At 42.9% G+C, this 20,664-nt stretch overlaps 1 protein-coding gene across 13 annotated transcripts in view; it reads right to left on the bottom strand.

The window, feature by feature from the left end:
* Positions 1–20,664, bottom strand: part of VPS13D (vacuolar protein sorting 13 homolog D) — a 315,484-nt gene that overhangs the window by 55,319 nt on the left and 239,501 nt on the right. For 12 of the 13 annotated variants that reach the window (XR_013519796.1, XR_013519794.1, XM_035307776.3 and 9 more), the window contains 2 exons: positions 9,681–9,813; positions 5,245–5,440 (listed from right to left, as the gene is read on the bottom strand). Coding sequence is in view for 10 of the 13 variants with exons in the window: in XM_035307776.3 (XP_035163667.3) it covers positions 5,245–5,440; positions 9,681–9,813 (329 nt within the window). In the remaining 3 variants the exon portion in view is untranslated. Of the gene's footprint in view, positions 1–5,244; positions 5,441–9,680; positions 9,814–12,077; positions 12,205–20,664 lie in introns of all 13 variants that reach the window. The other variant, XR_013519795.1, reaches the window with a different exon arrangement.

Raw genomic sequence — 20,664 nt, 5'->3', positions numbered from 1 at the left:
AAATATTTCAAGTTCTGCCAGATCCTACTTCTCTCCCCTCTTTTAGGTATTGACTTAAAAGGTGAAGAAATATTTTAGAGGAAACCTCAGGGCCCAGCTTCAAAAATCTTCATCAGCTACTTCCCTAAAATGTCATGCGCCCCATAGTCTGCAACAGATGGTATTTGAAGACACAAACAAGCAAATACAGAGTGTGGAGGCATACATTCCTTTCTTTTCTTTTCTTTCTTTTTTTCTGAGACAGAGCCTCGTCCTGTCACCCAGGCTGGAGTGCAATGGCGCCATCTCGGCTCACTGCAACCTCTGCCTCCCAGGCAATTCTCCTGCCTCAGCCTCTGGAGTAGCTGGGATTACAGGCACATGCCACCACACCCAGCTAATTTTTGTATTTTTAATAGAGACGAGGTTTCACCATGCTGGCCAGGCTGGTCTCGAACTCCTGACCTCATGATCCTCCTGCCGCGCCCTCCCAAAGTGTTAGGATTACAAGTGTGAGCCACTGTGCCTGGCCATTCCTCTCTTTTCAAAGGCATTTTTGCCTTCTTTTGTGAAATGGCTGCTCCTGGGTCTCTGCAACTTTCTACTGAAGTGTCTTTTCAAATACTACCATCAGATGCCACCACGTTTATGCAGCAGACTGGGCACTCTCACATAGCTTGGCACCCTGCTTGGGCCTGGTCTGTTTGAAGGGTAGTGGGCTCTTCACATGGCTTCAGTGGCACCTCAAGTGTGGCTGCATCTGTGTCATTTTCATAAACTTTACTTGGGAACAGACAAATGTGGCCCAATACACGTAGGCCAGAAGATGCAACCTGAGCCAGCAGAACGTTGCCTTGGAAAAGGTTTCTTATTTCAGTTCCAAACCACACATACTTGTACAGTGAACAAATGCAGTGGGGGATATTGGTCCACAACACTCATGCTGAGGCCAGAGGCTCTGCAGTCCTCCGCCCTCTTCTCTCCCCACCCCCACCTGCCTTCCCAAGAACTACTGGGTTGCCTGGAAATTTCAGAGGAAAGTTAGGTGGCTGTCGTTTTGGAATGCCAGCACACTCCAACAAGGAGAGGAACTTGGAAGTATTTTAATCTAAAAGAACATAAGGAGGGGGGTTCCCTATAAATAAAATCATGTTCAAATAAACACAAAAAAGGAGCCAATATTTCCTGTAAGGCCACTTTTCAGATGGATTACTGGAAGGAGTACTCTTTCACAGTTTTATGGCTTACTTTCCTATCATCTGCTTAAAATTTGGGTCGTTTAAAACGTAGATGCTAAGATCTAAGCCTTTACTTGGATGAAATATTACAAAGGAAGCAGAAAGTCTCATTCCAATTGCAAGCTGAGAGGCAGAACTCTTGGACTCTTGGGTTCTATTCCTGGCTTGGTCCCTGGGCTCAGGTCAACCCCCGGTCAGAATCTCACTTCTAATCCCTTCAAATCATTTGTTAGTCCCTGTTGTCTAAACAGTGGGGAAAAACCCTGAGTAACACCCCTGGATCCTGTTCAATCAACTGGGATGATTGGAGATGGTTATAACTCACTTCCAAGAAACCAGGGTGATTTATCCCTCGGTGATAGTGTGAGAGCCAGTATGTTCCTAAGAGATACAGTGTCATCAGAACAAACTGGCACTGAAACATTTCTCCACCTGCAAGGATCTCTGCACTCCTTTAATATGACTTTAAAATAATAGCACCCAGCATTTTTATAGTTCTTTATAGCTTCCACATTAAAATAACTCTGGTTGGGCTTCAAACTCCTGAGAAGCAGAATAAACAGACAGATAAACTTATCTCCAATTTATAGATGAAAAAACAAAAACTGAGTCTTACCTAGATGTCTTGACTTGACCAAAGGCCCCAAGTGAATAAGTGAGGAAGCTGGGACTCTGGCCTGTTGTTTTCCAGATCAAGTGTTCTCTTTCTTTGTTGGACAGGGTCTCACTGTTGCCCAGGCTGGAGTGTAGGGGCACAATCACAGCTCACTGCAGCCTCAACCTTCCCCGCTTAAGCAATCTTCTTCCCACCTCAGCCCCCCAAAGAGGAAGGACCAGAGGTGCACACCACCATACCCAGCTATTTCTTTTTTTTTTTTTTTTAGAGATAGGGTCTCATCATGTTGCCCGGGCTGGTCTCAAACTCCTGGGCTCAAGCGATCCTCTCACTTTAGCCTCCCAAAGTGCTGGATTACAGGTGTGAGCCACCACGCCCAGCCCAAGCGCTCTCTTCTCTCTAACGCATGGCTCCTCATGAATACTTCTGGACCTAGTCAAATGGACTGAAGGACACTGATGAAAGGGCTACTATTTATCTCTTCAGAAGAATCTGTAATCTTAGCTTTTTCAGCACAATAAAGGACACTGATCTACTGATCCAAACATCCAACAGAAGTTGCCTCCGGTAACTTCTGCCGTGACTCTCCCACTACTGGCACCTGCAGGAATAGAGAAGGGATATGGAAGTTTAATCCCTCTCCTTTGAGGATATATGAAGACCAGGCTGTGCCTCATGATCACTGCAGCTTTTGTTTCTAAGAGAAGTGAATGGTGAGGCAGATAGCTATCCCATGAAACTTGCAGTTAAACTTCATGGTTTTTTCTTTTTCTTTGCAGCCTACAAAGTTGGAACTTTCAGTTAAACTTCAATTAGGCTGCCCAATTACTGTCTGCTTTGAGTCATGCTGCACAACTTTTCTATATCCCGAGTGCCTCATCTACATGGAAATGTAAAACTTCTTTGGGCCGAGATGAGGAATGACCAGTGCTGACAGTGAATGGCTCCCCAGTGCTTTCATTAGGGCATTGTTTCTGCTGCTGAGGTCCGGATAATGCTGAGGTGGCAGGCCAGAGGAACCAGACAGAGAAGAATGCAGTGCTGGCCAAGATGCTGAATCATGTCAGCGTGTAGGTAATACTAAAGTAAATCTTGAGTCATCAGGGAAGAAACTGTGGAATGCCATACCTTACACTAACTGACTCTGAAACATGAACAAGAGAAATCCAGTGAGCACCCTCTCGCAGGCCCAGGCAGCATGGTGCGATGCAGTGGTGCTGGGCACAGGGTCAGGAGACAGGCTGGGTGTAAGTTGAGGTCTACCATCTCCAACCAGCTGTGTGGCTGTGGACAAACTCCATGACTTCTCTGGACTGTCTTGTCCTCTTTGTAAATTAAGTATGAAGATTAAATGGGATTCCATATGTGGAGGCACAAAGACAATGCCTGACACTTAATAAGTGGTAAGTTCCTTCCTTTTGGTATTACACACACAGTAGTTCCCTTTAACCTGGAAGGTGATTCTGTCTTCACCTGGCCAACTCCTGCTTCACACTCCAGGCTTCATCTCAAATATTACTTCCCTAGAAAAGCCTGCCTCGACTCCCCTGATCACTAGGTTAGCCACAGTCCTTCTCCCCATCACCTTCTCTGATCATGGTCTCGAGGTACCCTGTAGGTCTCCTCTATGTCATTTGTCACAATTTCAGCAAATAAGTGTTTATATGATTGTTTTATGTTTGCTGCCCTACTTGATTATAAGCTCTTTAAGACCAGGGACAGTTTTGGTTTCTGCTATTCCTAACCCTGAGTTCATAGGCAATTTTCAATCACTATTTACTGACAGGGAATGAATAAATGATGGCTATGTACTGGCTGACACAAAATCAAACTTCCACGGCAATGCTGAAGAACTCACAAAAATGACAAGAATGCCTTTCTTTCGCAGTGACCTCGGCTACATTACTTGTGCTCCTAAAAAGAATGAAAAACCTCATCAAGACATTCAAGATGATAATGTGTAATATTCAACCCATTTCTTTCTCATCAACATGATTAAACTTCACAGCACAAAATAATCTTTAAAAAATGTATCACATATACCTTGAACCCTTTTTATCAATCAATCTCTTGGCTATTTTGACATGTGAAGAACACAGATACTTCTCTGGGAATTCTTAGGCATCTTCAGCTTTACACTTCATTTAGTCTCATTATCTTAAAAAATACTGGAGGTAGACTTCTTGGGCTTCGAGCAGAGATGGAAAAACTAACTGGAAATACTTTTGAAACCTCCTCACTGCCTGCCCTTCCCCACAACTTCATAAATGCTTCAAAATAGACTCAAGGATTGTTTTAGTTTTCTATCTGAGAATAGAATGTAACTTAACTAAAGTCAACCATACAGAGTTTACTCAGCTGCTTCCAGATGGAAGACATTCTGGCACAACACACTGCCTGGCCCTAGTCCACAATCTGAGCATTTCCCCTGCTGCAGTAATGTGTCTTCAGTAAGTTTTCCTGGTGACAGACAAATGGATTCACTTCAATTGGGGACAATTTCACTTCATATCCTATTTGAGGGAGTGATAGGGTGTGGGTGTGGGCCAGGCCCTAGGCATTCTAAAAGGGTATACTAATTCACTCAAGGAAAATCTATTATTGAGCAAAATCCTTCTGGGCTTAAGTCGAGTCTAGCTTGGCTGAGCCCTCAACATTCATTATACCCTTTGTTGATAAGAATCCCCAATTAGTCACTCTGGAAAAGGGAGGCTAAAATAGGCCATTCAAACAACTAGCTACATTCAAGTGGTTGGGTTCTGTGGGGTTTGGAACCATATGGGCTGCCCTTGATTTCCAGTCTCAACTGGTATCAAGGCCAGACAGCAATTGCACAGCAGAACTGCCAACTTGCTGGGGGATGTGGGGTGGCACTTTTCTTTATGAGGTTGAGGCTGGTATTTTCAAGCGAAAGGAAGATTAAGAAGGAACAGACCCATGTGGTAAACTGTAACTGCAAAGATTCTAGAACTATACCACGGGGTATAGGAGGAAGAACCAGATGACAATCTGATAGTTTTCTTCATGGGCATGTAGGGATCCAGTTGGCTTGGTGAACAGAAGAAGCTTCTAACAATTTAATCCTATTTCTGACCTCTCTAGCGCAGAAAAACAACATAATATACTCATACATACCTATATACAACATGCAATATATACAAATATATTTAATATATATATAGCACATATAAAATATGCTATATATATATTTATCTGAAGAAATTAATGCCAAGTTTCTGTACCTCATTTTCATGTTTTTACATTAGACAGGTCAGAAATTTCAGTTACAAGTATTTGAATTAAAAATCCTATAACTAAGGCAGTGCACAATTAAACACTTGAGAATGGATTAGGAGAAGCAGCAGATTTAGGCTGGAAACTGCAAAAGCCACTCCCTCCACAACCACTGACCTGGGGCCACTAAGTGTGGCTGTGTCTCTCACCGCCTGGGCTGTTTCTGATGCAAAATCCAGGGCGCCTGCCACTGGCTTGGTTACAGTGCCAACAAGCCCTTTTCCAAGGCCAGATATGAAACCGCTGACACCGCCTTCTGTTTTCACACCTTCCACTGTTGAAGTTATAACACTGGTCAGTCCACCAATGATACCTAGTGAAAAAGACAAGGGATGCTGTAACCTGACAAGGACAAAAGCAAAAGCATTTAAAGCCAAACCTCTTGATTCCATGCACCTGGAATAACTTCAGGGCATTCTATTAATCTCTGTGCCAGAGAAGCCACAGACAGGCCAACTCACAGACAGGGAATCCTGCAGATTTGCCCATGAAGTCCAGAGTCAGAGGGTATATGTTACATGTTAGCCAGAGTAAAGTGTGTTCCAGTTTTAAAAGAATCAAAGAAAAGCTGAGAGGTTAACAGTGGCCAAGTTTTCGATTCCAGAACTTGGGCAGCCTATGGACAATCAGGAGAGGATACAGACAGAGGATTAAATCAATAGGACACTAGAAAAGAGGGCCTTTGGGGAAAGTCTGAAAATGATGGCATCCTAGGAAATACAAAGCAGAGGCCAGGCACAGTGGCTCATGCCTGCAATCTCAGCACTTTGGGAGGCTGAGGTGGACAAATCACGAGGTCAAGAGATGGAGACCATCCTGGCCAACATGGTGAAACCCCATCTCTACTAAAAATACAAAAACTAGCTGGGCATGATGGCGCACACCTATAGTTCCAGTTACTTGGGAGGCTGAGGCAGTAGAATCACTTGAACCTGGGAGGAGGGGGTTGCAGTGAGCTGAGATCGCACCATTACACGCCAGCCTGGGTGACAGAGCGAGACTCTGTCTCAAAAAAAAAAAAAAAAAGAAATATTAGTATCCATGTGGGACTGGTTCAGGATCCCCTGCAGATACCAAAATCCTAGGATGCTCAAGTCCCTTACATAATGTGCTGTAGGTGTTTGCATATAACCTACACACATTGTCCTGTATACTTTAAATCACCTCTAGATTATTTATGGTAGCAAATGCCCACATATCACTTCATTTGTGTGAAATTAACAGAGTATTTGAAACGTGTAGCAAATTCAAATTTTGCTTTCTGGCACTTTATGAAATCTTTTTTTCCCAAATATTTGCCATTCACAGTTGGCTGATTCTGTGGATATGGAGAGCCAACTGTATACATTTGCAGTTTTCAAAAAACACTATGGGTGACTGGCCAACCCCACTGGATGCTTGGACTCAGGTAAAAGCTACTAGATGCTCTGATGAAATTCGGTACAGGCGGTTATAGTAAGTGATAAAACTTTCATGGAGAGCACCCCAAAAAGCTGTGAAAGCTGGCTGGTTCCCTCAATGGAGTCAGTTCAAAAGACCAATCCAGGTCAAAAAGCCATTTCAAAATTTTGCAAGTTGACACAATGGCTGAAAAGGCCAGCCTTAGAAGAGGCCAGAAGCTGGCAGAGGCTGAAGAGGTCACAGTCACTGAAAGGAAGAGGCAGCTCGGTCTGGGGAACATCTCCAGGACCTATGCCAGGGACACTCACAGGATGTTTACCCTCTGACAGTGGGGTGTGAGGAAGCTCTCAGGACTCTTTAGCTCTAGTGAGACAAATTGGTAAAGGAAACTCCTTGGGTGAGAATGTATTAACAATTCACAATGTTTCTTTTGGATTCTGGGTCCATTTGCTCCAGTGAGGCAATATCCCTTCCCTAACGTTTTTTTTTTTTTTTTTTTTAAGAAACAGGGTCTCAGGCTGGGTGCGGTGGCTCACGCCTGTAATCCCAGCACTCTGGGAGGCCAAGGTAGGCAGATCATGAGGTCAGGAGATTGAGACCATCAGGCTAACATGGTGAAACCCTGTCTCTACTAAAAAACCAAAAAATTAGCCAGGCGTGGTGGCATGTGCCTGTAGTCCCAGTTACTTGGGAGGCTGAGGCAGGAAAATCACTTGAACCCAGGAGGCGGAGGTTGCAGTGAGCCAAGACCATACCACTCCAGCCTGGGAGACAGAGCAAGACTCCTTCGCAAAATTAAAAAAAGAAAAAAAGGAAGAAACAAGGTCTTAGTCTATCACTCAGGCTGGAGTGCAGTGGCATGATCACAGCTTGCTGCAGCTTTAAACTCCTGGGCTCAAGTGATCCCCTCTCTAGGCCTTCCAAAGTACTAGAATCACTATCCTGGGGCACTGCACCCAGCCCTTTCCCAAACTTTTAAACAAAGTTCTTGGCAGAGCACACACAGAATAGGAATTCAAAATAAAATAAAAACAAAATAGGAATTCAGACTGGGACCCGAGATACAGAACACGACTGAACCTGGGTCCAGTAGAGCTTACAGAGAGAACTGAGCACAATTCCCAGTTCTTAAATCAGGGAGACTGAGTGGATTCTGGTTCTTGGCATCTTCTAAAGGTCTTTTCATCCTAAAGGAAGACTCTCACTCTAGGATACTGCCTTCATATAACCCAGAGTTCAATGGATCCTCTTTGGATGAAGCCATTGGCTCCTGGGGAGGCTGTACATATTATAAGAATGATTCTTGATGGGAGGTGATTTTGCAACTTTGAACCAATCATGCATTTTCTCAGCATATTTGCGTGTTCATCTAGAAAGTGAGGACAGCCATGCTCTCTCCACATCACAAGGATGCTGGCCAGATAAAGGCCACCATACATAACAAAGCATTTTATATTCATTTTAAAAGTCTTCTAAGAGTCCAATGTACTGTCATTACCATTACTAGAAAGAATGATTGAACCTTTAACCCCAAATGATTGCTTAACACTCAACTTTTAAAATCCTTAAACGAATTACTTTCAGCCAAATTTCATTTCTGGCCTGATGTCTCCTTAGGGACAGCTTCCTTTATGGTTGGGCAACCTTAGGAAAAGCAAAGGCATTTTGATCCAAACCTCGCCATTAGGAAAGCTGATAAACAAAAAACTCTATTCTAAACATTGTGTCCTAAGCACAGATAGAAACATAACCTTTTACTCTCTGTATGCCTTCCTCTTCCTCCAAATGCAGATCATTAAGACTGATTGGTCTTGATGTGATTCTGATGGCTTTGGATGGTTCCTAAGGATCTAGTACAAAGAGTTTAATTTACTAAGCCTCACTATGCATGAGCTACATGCCAGGTGTCATGTGAGGTATGCAAGGATAAAGGTGAATGCAAAGTGGTCTTTCTCCCCTCCTCACATTCTATCTATCAGAGACCTCGATGTACAAAGTTGGTGACATACACAATCCAGATTGCCCTGTGTGCTCTGTCATTAACTCTAACTGGGACAATGCAGCTATGAAAATGTATTTGAGTTGGGACTTATAGATTATGAGTAGGATTTTGATAGACAAGGAAATGAGGCAGAGGAGGGAGAGCAGAAGAACCATGTGTGAACAAGGACTAGGAGGCACACCTGGGAAGCAGTAAATAGCTCTGTGTGGCCAAAGCGCAGCATGGCTGAGGGACGGGGGTTGGAAAAATTGGCTGGATTTATAATTCCAAGGGCCTTGAATGCTGTACTAAGAAGTTGTTAAGAAAAATGCAACAAAAGGCAAGTGACTCAGAATTAAAGCATTAAAAATCAGAATTCAAATTCAGAGAACAAATACATTCATGCCATCACCAATATCTCTTAGGCAGATAAATGTATACTTTCAGTAAATGTACATTTATACAAACTGAAAAACACCTGGGCCACAAACCTGGCCACCAATTTCCCATTTCAATTTCTTTGGAAGGAATGATCAGTAAGGAGAAGGCAGAGGTTACGATTCTAAGAAGAGAAGAAGCAGTCACAATTCTAAGAACAGGTCTGGTTGATTACACCTTATGATACTTTAGGAACAGAAGCCAGAGAACGAACAGGAATTGCAATGTGTGTAACATTCAGAAAACACATGAGGAGTTCTCACAGGCTGTCATACTTCAACTGCAAGGAGGATAAAGCAAGAGAGCTTGGAAGGCTATCAGGTACACCAACACAGGATTTCCTCTGTTGTAAGTTTTTTTTTTTTTTTTTTTGAGTCTAGCTCTGTTGCTCAAGCTGGAGTGTAGTGGCATGATCTCAACTCACTGCAACCTCTGCCTCCCAGCTTCAAGCGATTCTCTTGCCTCAGCCTCCCAAGTAGCTGGGATTACAGGCACCCGCCACCATGCCCAGCTAATTTTTGTATTTTTAGTAGACAGGATTTCACCATGTTGGCCAGGCTGGTCTCAAGCTCCTGACCTTGTGATCCACCTGCCTTGGCTTCCCAAAGTGCTGGGATTATATGCGTGAGCTACTGCGCCCAGCCATGTTTTCTTTTTTACAGTTGCAATCAGATTGGTAAAAAGGCACCTCTGAGGACCTGCAGTAGCAGAGCCTGATTCACCTGTAACTTACCATGAGCCAGGCCGTGGATGCCGGCTACGAGGTGTTCACCACTTGTGGCTGCGTGGTACCTGATGTACTCCCGCTCTGACTGATGCCGATTGTCCATCGTCTTCCCTAAGCCATCTGATAATGTCCCGGCAAACTAGAATGAGTTAAATACAGGAGAAGCGTTTTTAAGTCTCAGCACTATTTTTACTATTTTAATTAAACAAACTTAAACACATTTAGATATGCGGGGCACGGTGGCTCATGCCTGTAATCTCAGCACTTTGGGAGGCCAAGGAGGGTGGATCACAAGGTCAAGAGTTCAAGATCAGCCTGGCCAACATAGTGAAACGGGTTTCTACAAAAATACTAAATAAATAAAGATAGATAGATAGATAGATAGATAGATAGATAGATAAGCTCATGCTGGAGTGCAGTGGTATGATCTCATATCATTGCAACCTCTGCCTCCCAGGCTTAAGTGATTCTCCTGCCTCAGCTTCCCGAGTAGCTGAGATTATAGGTGCATACCACCACATCTGGCTAATTTTTACATTTTTAGTAGAAATAGGGTTTCACCATGTTGGCCAGACTGGTCTCGAACTCCTGACCTCAAGTGATCTGCCCACCTCAGCCTCACAAAGTGCTGGGATTATAGGTGTGAGCTACTGTGCCTGGCCAATAATATAAATATAAATAAATTTAAGTATTTTAAATGCAGTTACTTATACTGTCTGCCCCAGGTAAGTGGTTCTCAAAAGCACTGGACACATACAAATTGTGTGATGCACGTGATGGGGGACACTAGCCTTTGCAAAGAAACTACTAAAAATCTCTAATGCTTTCCAGAATACCATTCCAAATTTACTGAAAAATTAAATGTATAACAAAATGGCTTTGGGGAGGAGAATGAGCTTTGGGACTATATCATGGTAAGAACATAGGCTCTTTGCTCTAAGAATCAGCAGAATTCAAAATAGGAAATGTGTCAGATTGTTGCTTTAGGGTTTGGTATCAAATATTTGGAGATATCAAACTCCCTCCAGTAATACCCTCTTTCATTCATTCAACAATTACTGAGTACCTATATGAGGTGCCAAGCTCCATTTGTCAAAAGCCAAAAATGAAGTAGATGGAAAGATTAACAGGTTGGGTCACCTTTCATAGGAGGTGGCAGACTTGAACTCATGATTTGAAATGCAAACTCATCCTCCCCCACAATTCAGAGATTTTATTTATCCTGACATACTTTAACCAGAAAAGCTGTCTCATCCATCAAAGCTGGGATAAAAAGGACATAAAACTCTGTTTTGTCACAAGACAATCTGAAAAGGTTTAAAGTGACAGCGAATAAACCACAGAGTACTTATCTTCATCACTCAGGCATAAAAAAAAGAAGGATATCAAATATATAATTAACCTTCTCAGGAAGGATCTACCAAAACAAGTGGTTTAAGTGCCAATGACCCAGGACTAACCTCTTAAAAAACTCACAGGAATGTTCCTTAGATATAAAGCTCAGGGGAAAGCCTCAAGGCAAGCTGCCTGCCTGGAAGGCCCAGGAACTGGGTGGCCATCTGGGGGCCAATTTCATTCTCCTTTGGTAAGGGGGTTGGGGTGTGTGTTACACAGATCAGATCTGCCCTGGAAACTGTCAGTCATGAGGATTCTTGACACAAGTGACACGTGAGTTCTGGGCACAGAAGAGGGACTAGTGAACAGAGCAGTAATTCCACATAAAGTGATGGTTCCTGGAAGAAGCTATGGGAAGGCTCATGCATTTCACTCAGTCCAAATATTTTACAACCTAGAGCAGTGATTCCTGACCTTGCTGGAGATAAAACCCCTATCATTATTTGTTTGCTTTCTGCTTTGCCTTCCACATTACTCCCTGTCTAATGAGAAAATTAAAGTTAATGAAAATTAATTTCATAGCTTCCTTTAGGACAACTGGAAACACTAAGGGATGCTGCAAAGCTAGCACCACGAATCACTAAGGAGTGGCTTCAGTCAAGGACCCCCTCTGTGAGTCACCACAGGACAGGACAGAAGGGCCACAAGCTGGGGCATCTGACCAAACCAGGCTGCAGTTCTCTCTCAACCATTCTGGTAACTACATGACCCTGAGTGAGGTGACCTACCGCTGAGCCTCCTTCTGCATCTGGAAAATAGTGAGTACCTATTTTGCCATGTGGCTGGAAGCATTCTGGACAATGGCTCCAGGGCCTGGTATCTAGTTAGCATTCTTACTGTTCTTATCACTCTGCTACTAGTCCAAGGAGGAACATGCTGTACTGTTTGAAGTAAGCCTGTTGAAGATTTAGAATTATGGTCATTTGCCCTACAGTTTAACATAATAAAATCCTCTCTAGCAGATAAACACCAGCCTCCTAAGTAAATTTTTGGAGCGGTACCACTTACAAAATTAGAGTGCTGGACTCTACGGTCTCCAAAATCCTTTCCAGCTCTGGCAGTATGAGATCTATGACCCAAGGCAGAATGTCTTTATCAAGCACTTCCTCTGGGCCCAGGACAGATTTAGGTACTGCTGAAGATACAAACAAGAACAGCCTTGAGGAGAACGATCCAAGATGGCCGATCAATAACAGCTCGGGATTGCAGCTCTCAGTGAAAGCGCAGAGAACTGGAGGACGCCACACTTTCAGACAAATTCTGGTCGCTCAGGGAGCAGAAGATTCCCAGTGGAGGAGCCACATGGGTCGCTAGCGCTGGCACCTCAGCGCGGCAGCTCTCGGAGCAGAGTAAACAGGGATGGCTCCCCTTCTGACCGAGGTTTGGAGGACCCACACGGGTCCCCAGCATGACTGCTGAGGCCGGTGCAGCGGTTGTGACAGCACCTCGGCGCAGCAGCTCTCGGCGCAGAGTAAACGAGACTGGTTCCCTTTCTGACCGAGGTTTGGAGCCCCGGGAAGGCAGAGTCGCCTATTACAGACACAAGAAGGAAGCCAGACAGGAGAATCCTGGGCAGAAAAGCACCATCAATCTTAATGCCGCTGTTCTGGCCCTGGGAACTAACAACTTGGACGTCCACTCAAGAGACCTAATCTGAAAGTAGGTAATTTCAAAGACAACAGGAGGATAAATTTACAATGATGGGAAGAAACCAGCGTAAAAAGGCTGAGAATACTCAAAATCAGAACGCCTCTCCCTCTAAAGATGATCACAGTTCCACATCAACAATGGAACAAGGCTTGATGGAGAACGAGCGCATCCCAATAACAGAATCACGCTTCAGGGAATGGATAATAAGAAACTTCTGTGAGTTAAAAGAACATGTTGTAGCCCAACGTAAAGAAACTAAGAACTTTGAAAAAAGGTTTGACGAAATCCTATTGAGAATAGACAACTTAGAGAGGAATATAAGTGAATTAATGGAACTGAAGAATACAATACAGAAACTCCGAGAAGTATGCACAGGTTTAAACACTCGAATTGTTCAAGCAGAAGAAAGGATATCAGAGGTCAAAGTCCAACTTAATGAAATAAAACGAGAAGACGAGATTAGAGAAAAAAAGGATAAAAAGGAATGAGCAAAGTCTCCAAGAAATGTGGGACTATGTGAAAAGACCAAATTTACGTTTGATAAGTGTACCTGAATGCGACAGAGAAAATGAATCCAAGCTGGAAAATACCCTTCAGGATATTATTCAGGAAAATTTTCCTGAACTAGCAAAGCAGGTCAATATTCAACCCCAGGTAATACAGAGAACACCACAAAGATATTCCTCAAGAAGAGCAACTCCAAGGCACATAATCATTAGATTCACCAGGGTTGAAATGAAGGAGAAAATACTAAGGGCAGCCAGAGAGAAAGGTCAGGTTACCCACAAAGGCAAGCTTATCAGACTTACAGCAGATCTCTCAGCAGAAACTCTACAAGCCAGAAGAGAGTGGGGGCCAACATTCAACATCCTCAAAGAACAGAACCTTCAACCCAGAATTTCATATCCAGCCAAACTAAGCTTCACAACTGAAGGAAAAAATAAAATCTTTTATGAACAAGCAAGTACTCAGAGATTTTATTACCACCAGGCCTGCTTTACAAGAGCTTCTGAAAGAAGCATTACAGACAGAAAGAAACAACCAGTATTAGCCTTTCTAAAAATACAGCAAAAAGTAAAGAGCACCAACATAAAGAAGAATTTACATCAACGAATGGATAAAACAGCCAGTTAACATCAAATGGCAGTAATCCTAAATTTAAATAGACTAAATCCCCCAATCAAAAGATACAGCCAAAACCCAATGGCATGTTACATCCAGACCTGTTTCACATGCAAGGATACACAAAGACCCAAAACAAAGGGATGGAGAAAGATTTACCAACCAAATGGAGAGCAAAAATAAATAAAATAATTTAAAAAAAGCAGGAGTTGCAATTCTTGTATTGGATAAAATAGATTTTAAAGCAACAAAGATATAGTGGTAAAAGGATCAATGCGACAACAAGAGCTAACGATCCTAACACCCAGATACATAGAGACTTAGATTCAATGAGACAGAAAATTAATAAGGATATCAAGGACTCGAACTCCGATCCAGAACAAGTAAACTTAATAAATATTTATAGAGCTCTCCACTTCAAATACACAAAATATACATTCTTGTCAATACCACATCACACCTACTCATAGGTTTAAATGAAACATTGATTGGCCATTATTAATACCCATTTTTTTTTCAGAATAAAGCAATATTTCCGTTCACCCTCCCTCTTTCTCTTCCTCTCCTTTACTCATTTTTTTTTCTTTCCTTCTCTCAAAAAAAGAAAAAAAAAAAAAAAAGAAAAGAAAAGAAATCAACTTGTAAACCTCTAGATTCAGGTCGGCAATGTCTCTCTCATTGCTTGATTTCCTTCCTTCCCTTCCCTCCCTCCCCGCTTCCTCCCTTCCTTCTTTCCTTCATCCCTTCCTTCCTCCCTCCCTTCCTGCCTTCCTCCCTAAAAAAAAAAAATAAATAAATAAAAAAGAACAGCCTTGAACCCTGCTCTCAAGGACTGACCATATCATTGGGAAGGTAAGAATCATACGCATGAAACAGCAGGAACCCAGGACACAAACTACAGAGAGAGGAAATGTGACCTTTGTTTTGGAAAGAATCAAGAGAGTCCCCGCTCTGTTTTAGAATTACATAGGTTGCCAGCGTTCTTCATGTTCTGGACAAAAACATGTCTCTCTGTTGCCCCAGAAGCAGTAAGAACCACGATTATGTGATGTGTGCCCATGTCCCATGTGTCTCCAGGGGATATATCTCCACCTGAAGAGACCCAGGGGCACCCCAGCCAATTCAGGGTCATAATCAGGTCTTTCCCGTTTCTCTCAAGCTCTTACATTCTTTGAGAAGAGATACTTCCTTGGAAGAGAGATTGAGTAAAGTGCTTTTTACCTATTGCTGGCAGCTAACTAGGAGCAAGTTAAAAATCCTATAATACTTTCCCCCTCCAAGAGAATATGGGAGAATAATCTAGGCAGAATGCTCAGTATCACTCTCTTTTCTTCTACTCCCATCAGTTAAATGAGTTTAATATCTGAAGTTGATGAGGGAGCCTATGCCAAAAGCCTAATTTCAACTAGGTCTGCTGTGGCAGCCTCAGCTCCCTGGCACCAACTGGGTTCTGGGTGTTCTCTGTACAGAGACACCGTATTGACCCAAGGAGGATGGGATGAGATGACCTAAGAGATCACTCTTCCCTGTAATGCTGGATTCTTCCATAAGGTGAAGACCTTTGCCATGGAAAGGTACCTACACCTATCTCAACTTACTGTAGGACTTGCGTCAGAATTCCTGTTTCTCTGTCCATAAAAAACAGCTTGTGCAAGCCAACCGGATTTGTCCTTTGTCACTTGTTAACAGTCAACCATTACAAAAGTCTTCACCTCTAGAAATACAGCTTTGAGAACCCAGAAAACTTGAGTAGATGTTGAAATCTGTGATCCAACCAAACCTCTATTGATCAGAAGTTAATCAGATTTTACTGGGAAAGATGTTTTACAGGAACTAAACCAAAGCCAGCTAGATGATGGATACGGTGATAAAGGTAGGACCCTGGGCCAGTTCACTGCGCTCTGAGTATTGAATCCAGACTACCATAAAGCATGTGGGCTCCTTTTACTGTGGAAACATTTAGTTAGGTATCCTTAATTCCACCTCTTTCCCCACCTCAGTGGGAAGGTAAGTCCCGCCCAGCTGTTATTTCTCCCTTAAAGACAGGAGAAAACACGTGGGCTGTGGGGGTAGGGAATTCCAGTGGCACTCATCCTGGGTGCCCTCTGGCCTTGGTCTTCTCTGAAGCTTAGAAGCACTATTTTACCCAGGTCCTCAACTTTGAAGATGGTCATCAAAACAGGGCAGAGATACCCAAAAGAGCTACACCATCACGTAAGGAGTGCCTGGCCCAGGCCATCCTTCATGATACCATCCTCCTACTGTCTTATCACAAGTGAAGCTTGGAGGTAGAGGTCTAGATTATTTAGACAAAGGAGAAATGAGTCCCGATGTGAGCAAGTGCAAATCCACTACACATCCAGTCAACCAAGCAATCCAACATGTGTGGAAGATCTACCGTATGCCAGGCTAGAGGCAGAGAATCAGAAATCAGAAGTGGTTTCTGGCTGGGCACGGTGGCTCAAGCCCGTAATCCCAGCACTTTGGAAGGCCAAGGCGGGTGGATCACGAGGTCATGAGATCGAGACCATCCTGGTCAAAATGGTGAAACCCCGTCTCTACTAAAAACACAAAAAATTAGCTGGGCATGGTGGCGCGTGCCTGTAATCCCAGCTACTCGGAAGGCTGAGGCAGGAGAATTGCCTGAACCCAGGAGGCGGAGGTTGCGGTGAGCCGAGATCGTGCCATTGCACTCCAGCCTGGGTAACAAGAGTGAAACTCCGTCTCAAAAAAAAAGTGGTTTCTGCCTCTTGCCTTCAAGACCTCAGTATAGAAGTATGGATGTGGCATAACAGAAGGATTATCACACATGAGTTTGAATTCTGACTACTACCCAACAGCTATGAGATCACAGACAAATAACCTTTGCGGGCCTCTGTTTTCCTCCTTTTCAAAATGGGATACAAATATTGCCGACAAGGACGCTGTAAGGATTAGATAATACGTGTAAAGCATGTAACACCGAGTCTGAAACACATGAGACATTCAACAAAGACAGTAGTATGTTATTTAAACTTCAACTTCTTCATATGCAAAAATGGGAATACGCAGATTCTGCAGGGCTGTCTTGAAGATTCAGGGAGGGTGTGCATGGAAAACATTTGGCATGGCATATCCCCCCAGCAAAGCAGAAGCTATCTGCAGCAGGCGTAACAGCACCAGGGTGTGCTAGGCTCCTAAACTGGAAAGCGACTAGTACTGGAAGGTAATCTGCAGACAATTTGTAATTGTCTTTGGTCATAATACCTCAACACCAGAAGGAGCATTTGCAGAGACTTCAATCTGCCTACCTCATTTTGTAGCAATTTCGAGTCCACCAAATACTTAAGGCTTCAAGTGCATGTTGTTCCAGCTAAAATGAAAGTTTCCAAGGAACAAAATGTTCTTCAGAAAATCTGCTATTACACTCACAAAGACAATGATTTTCCCCTTCCTTCCACTTCAACACACGCCACACTTGTGAATTCTGGTCACGGTCCAAGGTCATTAACTTCTATAAAGCAATATTTTCATCAAGGGGGTAAAAATCTCAGAAGTAGTTCAAGATGCCAGTTCTACTGAATAGCTAACACACACTCTGTCAACGCCCCCCTTCCCAAAATAATCCCATTGTCTATACAAATGGAGACACTGCAAATTAGCCTGGGTTTGGGGCCTGGCTCTGAACGGTTGATTTCATAAAACTGAAATTTAAGTAGACGCTGGAATGGGGCAAGGGGAAAAATTCACACTGTTTCCCTCTGTTCTGTCCTATCAGTTTTCCTGACCCTTTTATGATCTTTAGCAAGCATGGGGTGCCAAAGGTATTTGGCCAGTGTAACAGGAGCTGGGGCTTGAATTTCTCTCCCTTCTCTTGGGTTCTTCTTTCACAGTTATTTACCTAATGGAAATTTTCTCTTTAATATCTCTGCCTCACTGAGTAATTGCTGGTGGCAGTATCTTCCTTGTCACCAGGGAAGATGGTAACCAAATACAACAGGAAAAGAGAGAGAAGTGACAGGACTCTGTAGTGTGATGGAGAAGTTTTATATCCTTCCAAGTACAGATGCTTCTTGACTTAGGATTGGATTACGTCGGGTAAGCCCGTTTTTAAGTTGAAAATGCTGTAAGTAAAAATGAAATTTATACACCTAGCATATTTGAACATGCCCAGAACACTTATATTAGCTGACATCTTGGTGAAATCACCTGGCAGCAGGGCCCACTGTAGAGTATGTGTTCCCTTTTCATGCTCGCATGGCCAACTAGGAGTTGCGGTGGCTGCTTGCTGCCCAGCACTGTGAGGGAATCAGATCATAGGTCACCAGCTCAAGATCAAAACTCAAAATGTGAAGTACAGTTTCTACTGAATGCATATAGCTTTGGCACCATTGTAAAGTCAAAAAAACTTGTAAGTTAAACCACCGTAAGTCAGAGACTGAACAAGGTTATACAGTTGTGAACCTCAGCTGCCAGCACATCTCTCATTCTAATCAGCACTGTCTACAATAAGCTATGTAAAACCCAGTATATATTGTGTCTGTAAGTAAGGCTGCCATGAACTTTGCTACTTTGTAAGGGCTGCCATGATACAGTCAAACAGTCAGGGGCAAAACAGTTAAATCTTACCCTGACAGTTACCAAATATGCATCCTGGTAGAAGAGGCTTAATTTCTCTGAACCTCAGTTTATCCATCTGCTAAAATCACATTCTTTCTACTGTAAGGAATTGCTTTTTTTTTTTTTTTTTCTGACAGAGTCTCACTCTGTTACAGAGTGCAGTGGCATGATCACAGCTCACTGCAACCTCCACCTCCCGGGTTCAAGCAATGCTCCTGCCTCAGCCTCCGTTGCTGGGATTACAGGCATGTGCCACCACACCTGGCTAAGTTTTGCATTTTTAGTAGAGACAGGGTCTCACCATATTGGCCAGGCTGGTCTTGAACTCCTGGCTTCAGGTGATCTGCCTGCCTCAGCCTCCCAAAGTGCTGGGATTACAGGCATGAGCCATCAAGCTTGCCCTGTAAAGGACTGTTTTGAGGAGTTAAGAGTATAATTAATGCAAAATGCTTGGTATAGCATTTGGCCATAATTTTTTACAAGTTTCTTAGAAGTAGTTTGGGACCTTCAACTTCAGAGTCATTTTTAACTCTGCTGGTGTACTACTAGGAAAACCACCTTTGAGTCATGTAAGACCTAAATCACTTCAAAACGAAAGTCTTCATCACTGACTTCTGTTTGATAGCGTTAAAATATTCACAGTTAAAAAGTATTCCGAGTGTGAGTTTTACCGTGATGATGAAGAACCCTTTTGTTATAACTCGTAAACAGAGAAGAGTTAAAGGAAAACGTGATCTGAAAAGCAGTGAATGTCTATTATTAATAAAAGACAAACCAAACAGCTAGTCCTCACTCAGCCAAATCATGAAGGAGTGGGGAGACTGGGAAAAGACATTAAAAAAAAAAAGGCATGGAACAAGTTGAGGTTTGGCAAGAAGGAACCATTTCTGGATTCCAGATTTCTATCCACTAGAAGTAGAGTGTGTTTGTCTGTTTTCAGTTCTACTTGGTTATACATTACGTATAGCCCTTAAGCCAAAGAGAAAAGAGGGGAGGAATCCAGAAAGGGGACCCTGAATAAAAATAATAAAGGCATTTTAAAGTTGGGACTGACATCCCATTCCAGTAACGTGCCTAAGCCAATGACCTTGCTTTTTTTTTTTTTTTGGTCTCTGGAGATCTAAAAGCCCTCCTACTTTAAGATGTGCACCATGTTGCTATTTTACAGATAAACACTTATCAGGCAACAGACACTCCCTTTGCAGTTAAGAAACAAAGTTATCTAAAGCCACCCAGAATTATCTCAATACACAAGGCTGAAACACATGCAAGGCAGTCAGACCTCAGGACTGTCCTGCTGTCTTAACTAACCCAAGACACATGCCTGCTGAACTGGCGAGTTTTTCTTGCTATTCTGCAACTCTGACCCAGTTATGAACTTAGACGCTGTTTCAGATTAATCTGGAAGCTCAGAGTGGTTTAAAGCATTCCCATAATAGGATTTTGCTTTTTCCTTAAAAAGGATTGGTGGAGTATGCTTTAAGGTAAAAAGCACAGAAATAAGTAGGATGTACACAGGTAGAATAAAGACAACTGATCATCAAAATGAAGTCAGGTCTCAGTCAAATCCTGTTTTCCCTATGATTTTTCTACACGGATTATAAAGGATTATGGAGGAAGGATGAATCCTGAAGCCCAGCTGTGGACAGAATTGTGTCACATCTTTCAGGTCTTCCTTAGCTAGGATCCACTGTGCACCTTTTTGGCAGAAGGGGTCTTGCATGTCTCATCCTAAACTATCACCTCATGCCCATTCCAGAACAAAGGAAAGCATAAACATGTCAATTATAATCTCAAAATACAGAACTTTAGAGATGAAACTGAACATCACTCAACAGAAAAGAAGCTCAAGATTATCTTCTTCCTAGTCATAAGAACTCCATTCTTGCAAAGTACTTTGTATTTCCAATGAATAGCTATATTCACTTTAGTACCAAAGGCTTAGAAGAAAGGAGGTTGGTGACGTCAGAGACAATAATCACAGATGCTGGGCACCAGTATAAACTGAGCTTTTTGTGGTAAGAGTAAAATAGGTTTCAAGGGTTTGGAAGAAGTTTTTTGAGGTTTTTAGAAAGAAATCTGTTCCCAACTATTTTTTTAAAATAAGTTAAGTTTTAGATGAGTGTGCAGCAGAGGAGGTAGGGGCAAACTTCCAACTACTGAAGACCACAGTGTAACTTCTGGAATCATGAGCATTAGCCAACAATGTTCATCATGGGCCAGC

The sequence above is a fragment of the Callithrix jacchus genome, chromosome 7 (assembly GCF_049354715.1).
Source record: "Callithrix jacchus isolate 240 chromosome 7, calJac240_pri, whole genome shotgun sequence".
NCBI classification, from domain to species: domain Eukaryota; kingdom Metazoa; phylum Chordata; class Mammalia; order Primates; family Cebidae; genus Callithrix; species Callithrix jacchus.
The sequence above is the reverse complement of the archived record's forward strand: the minus strand, read 5'-3'. Positions and strand labels throughout refer to the sequence as shown.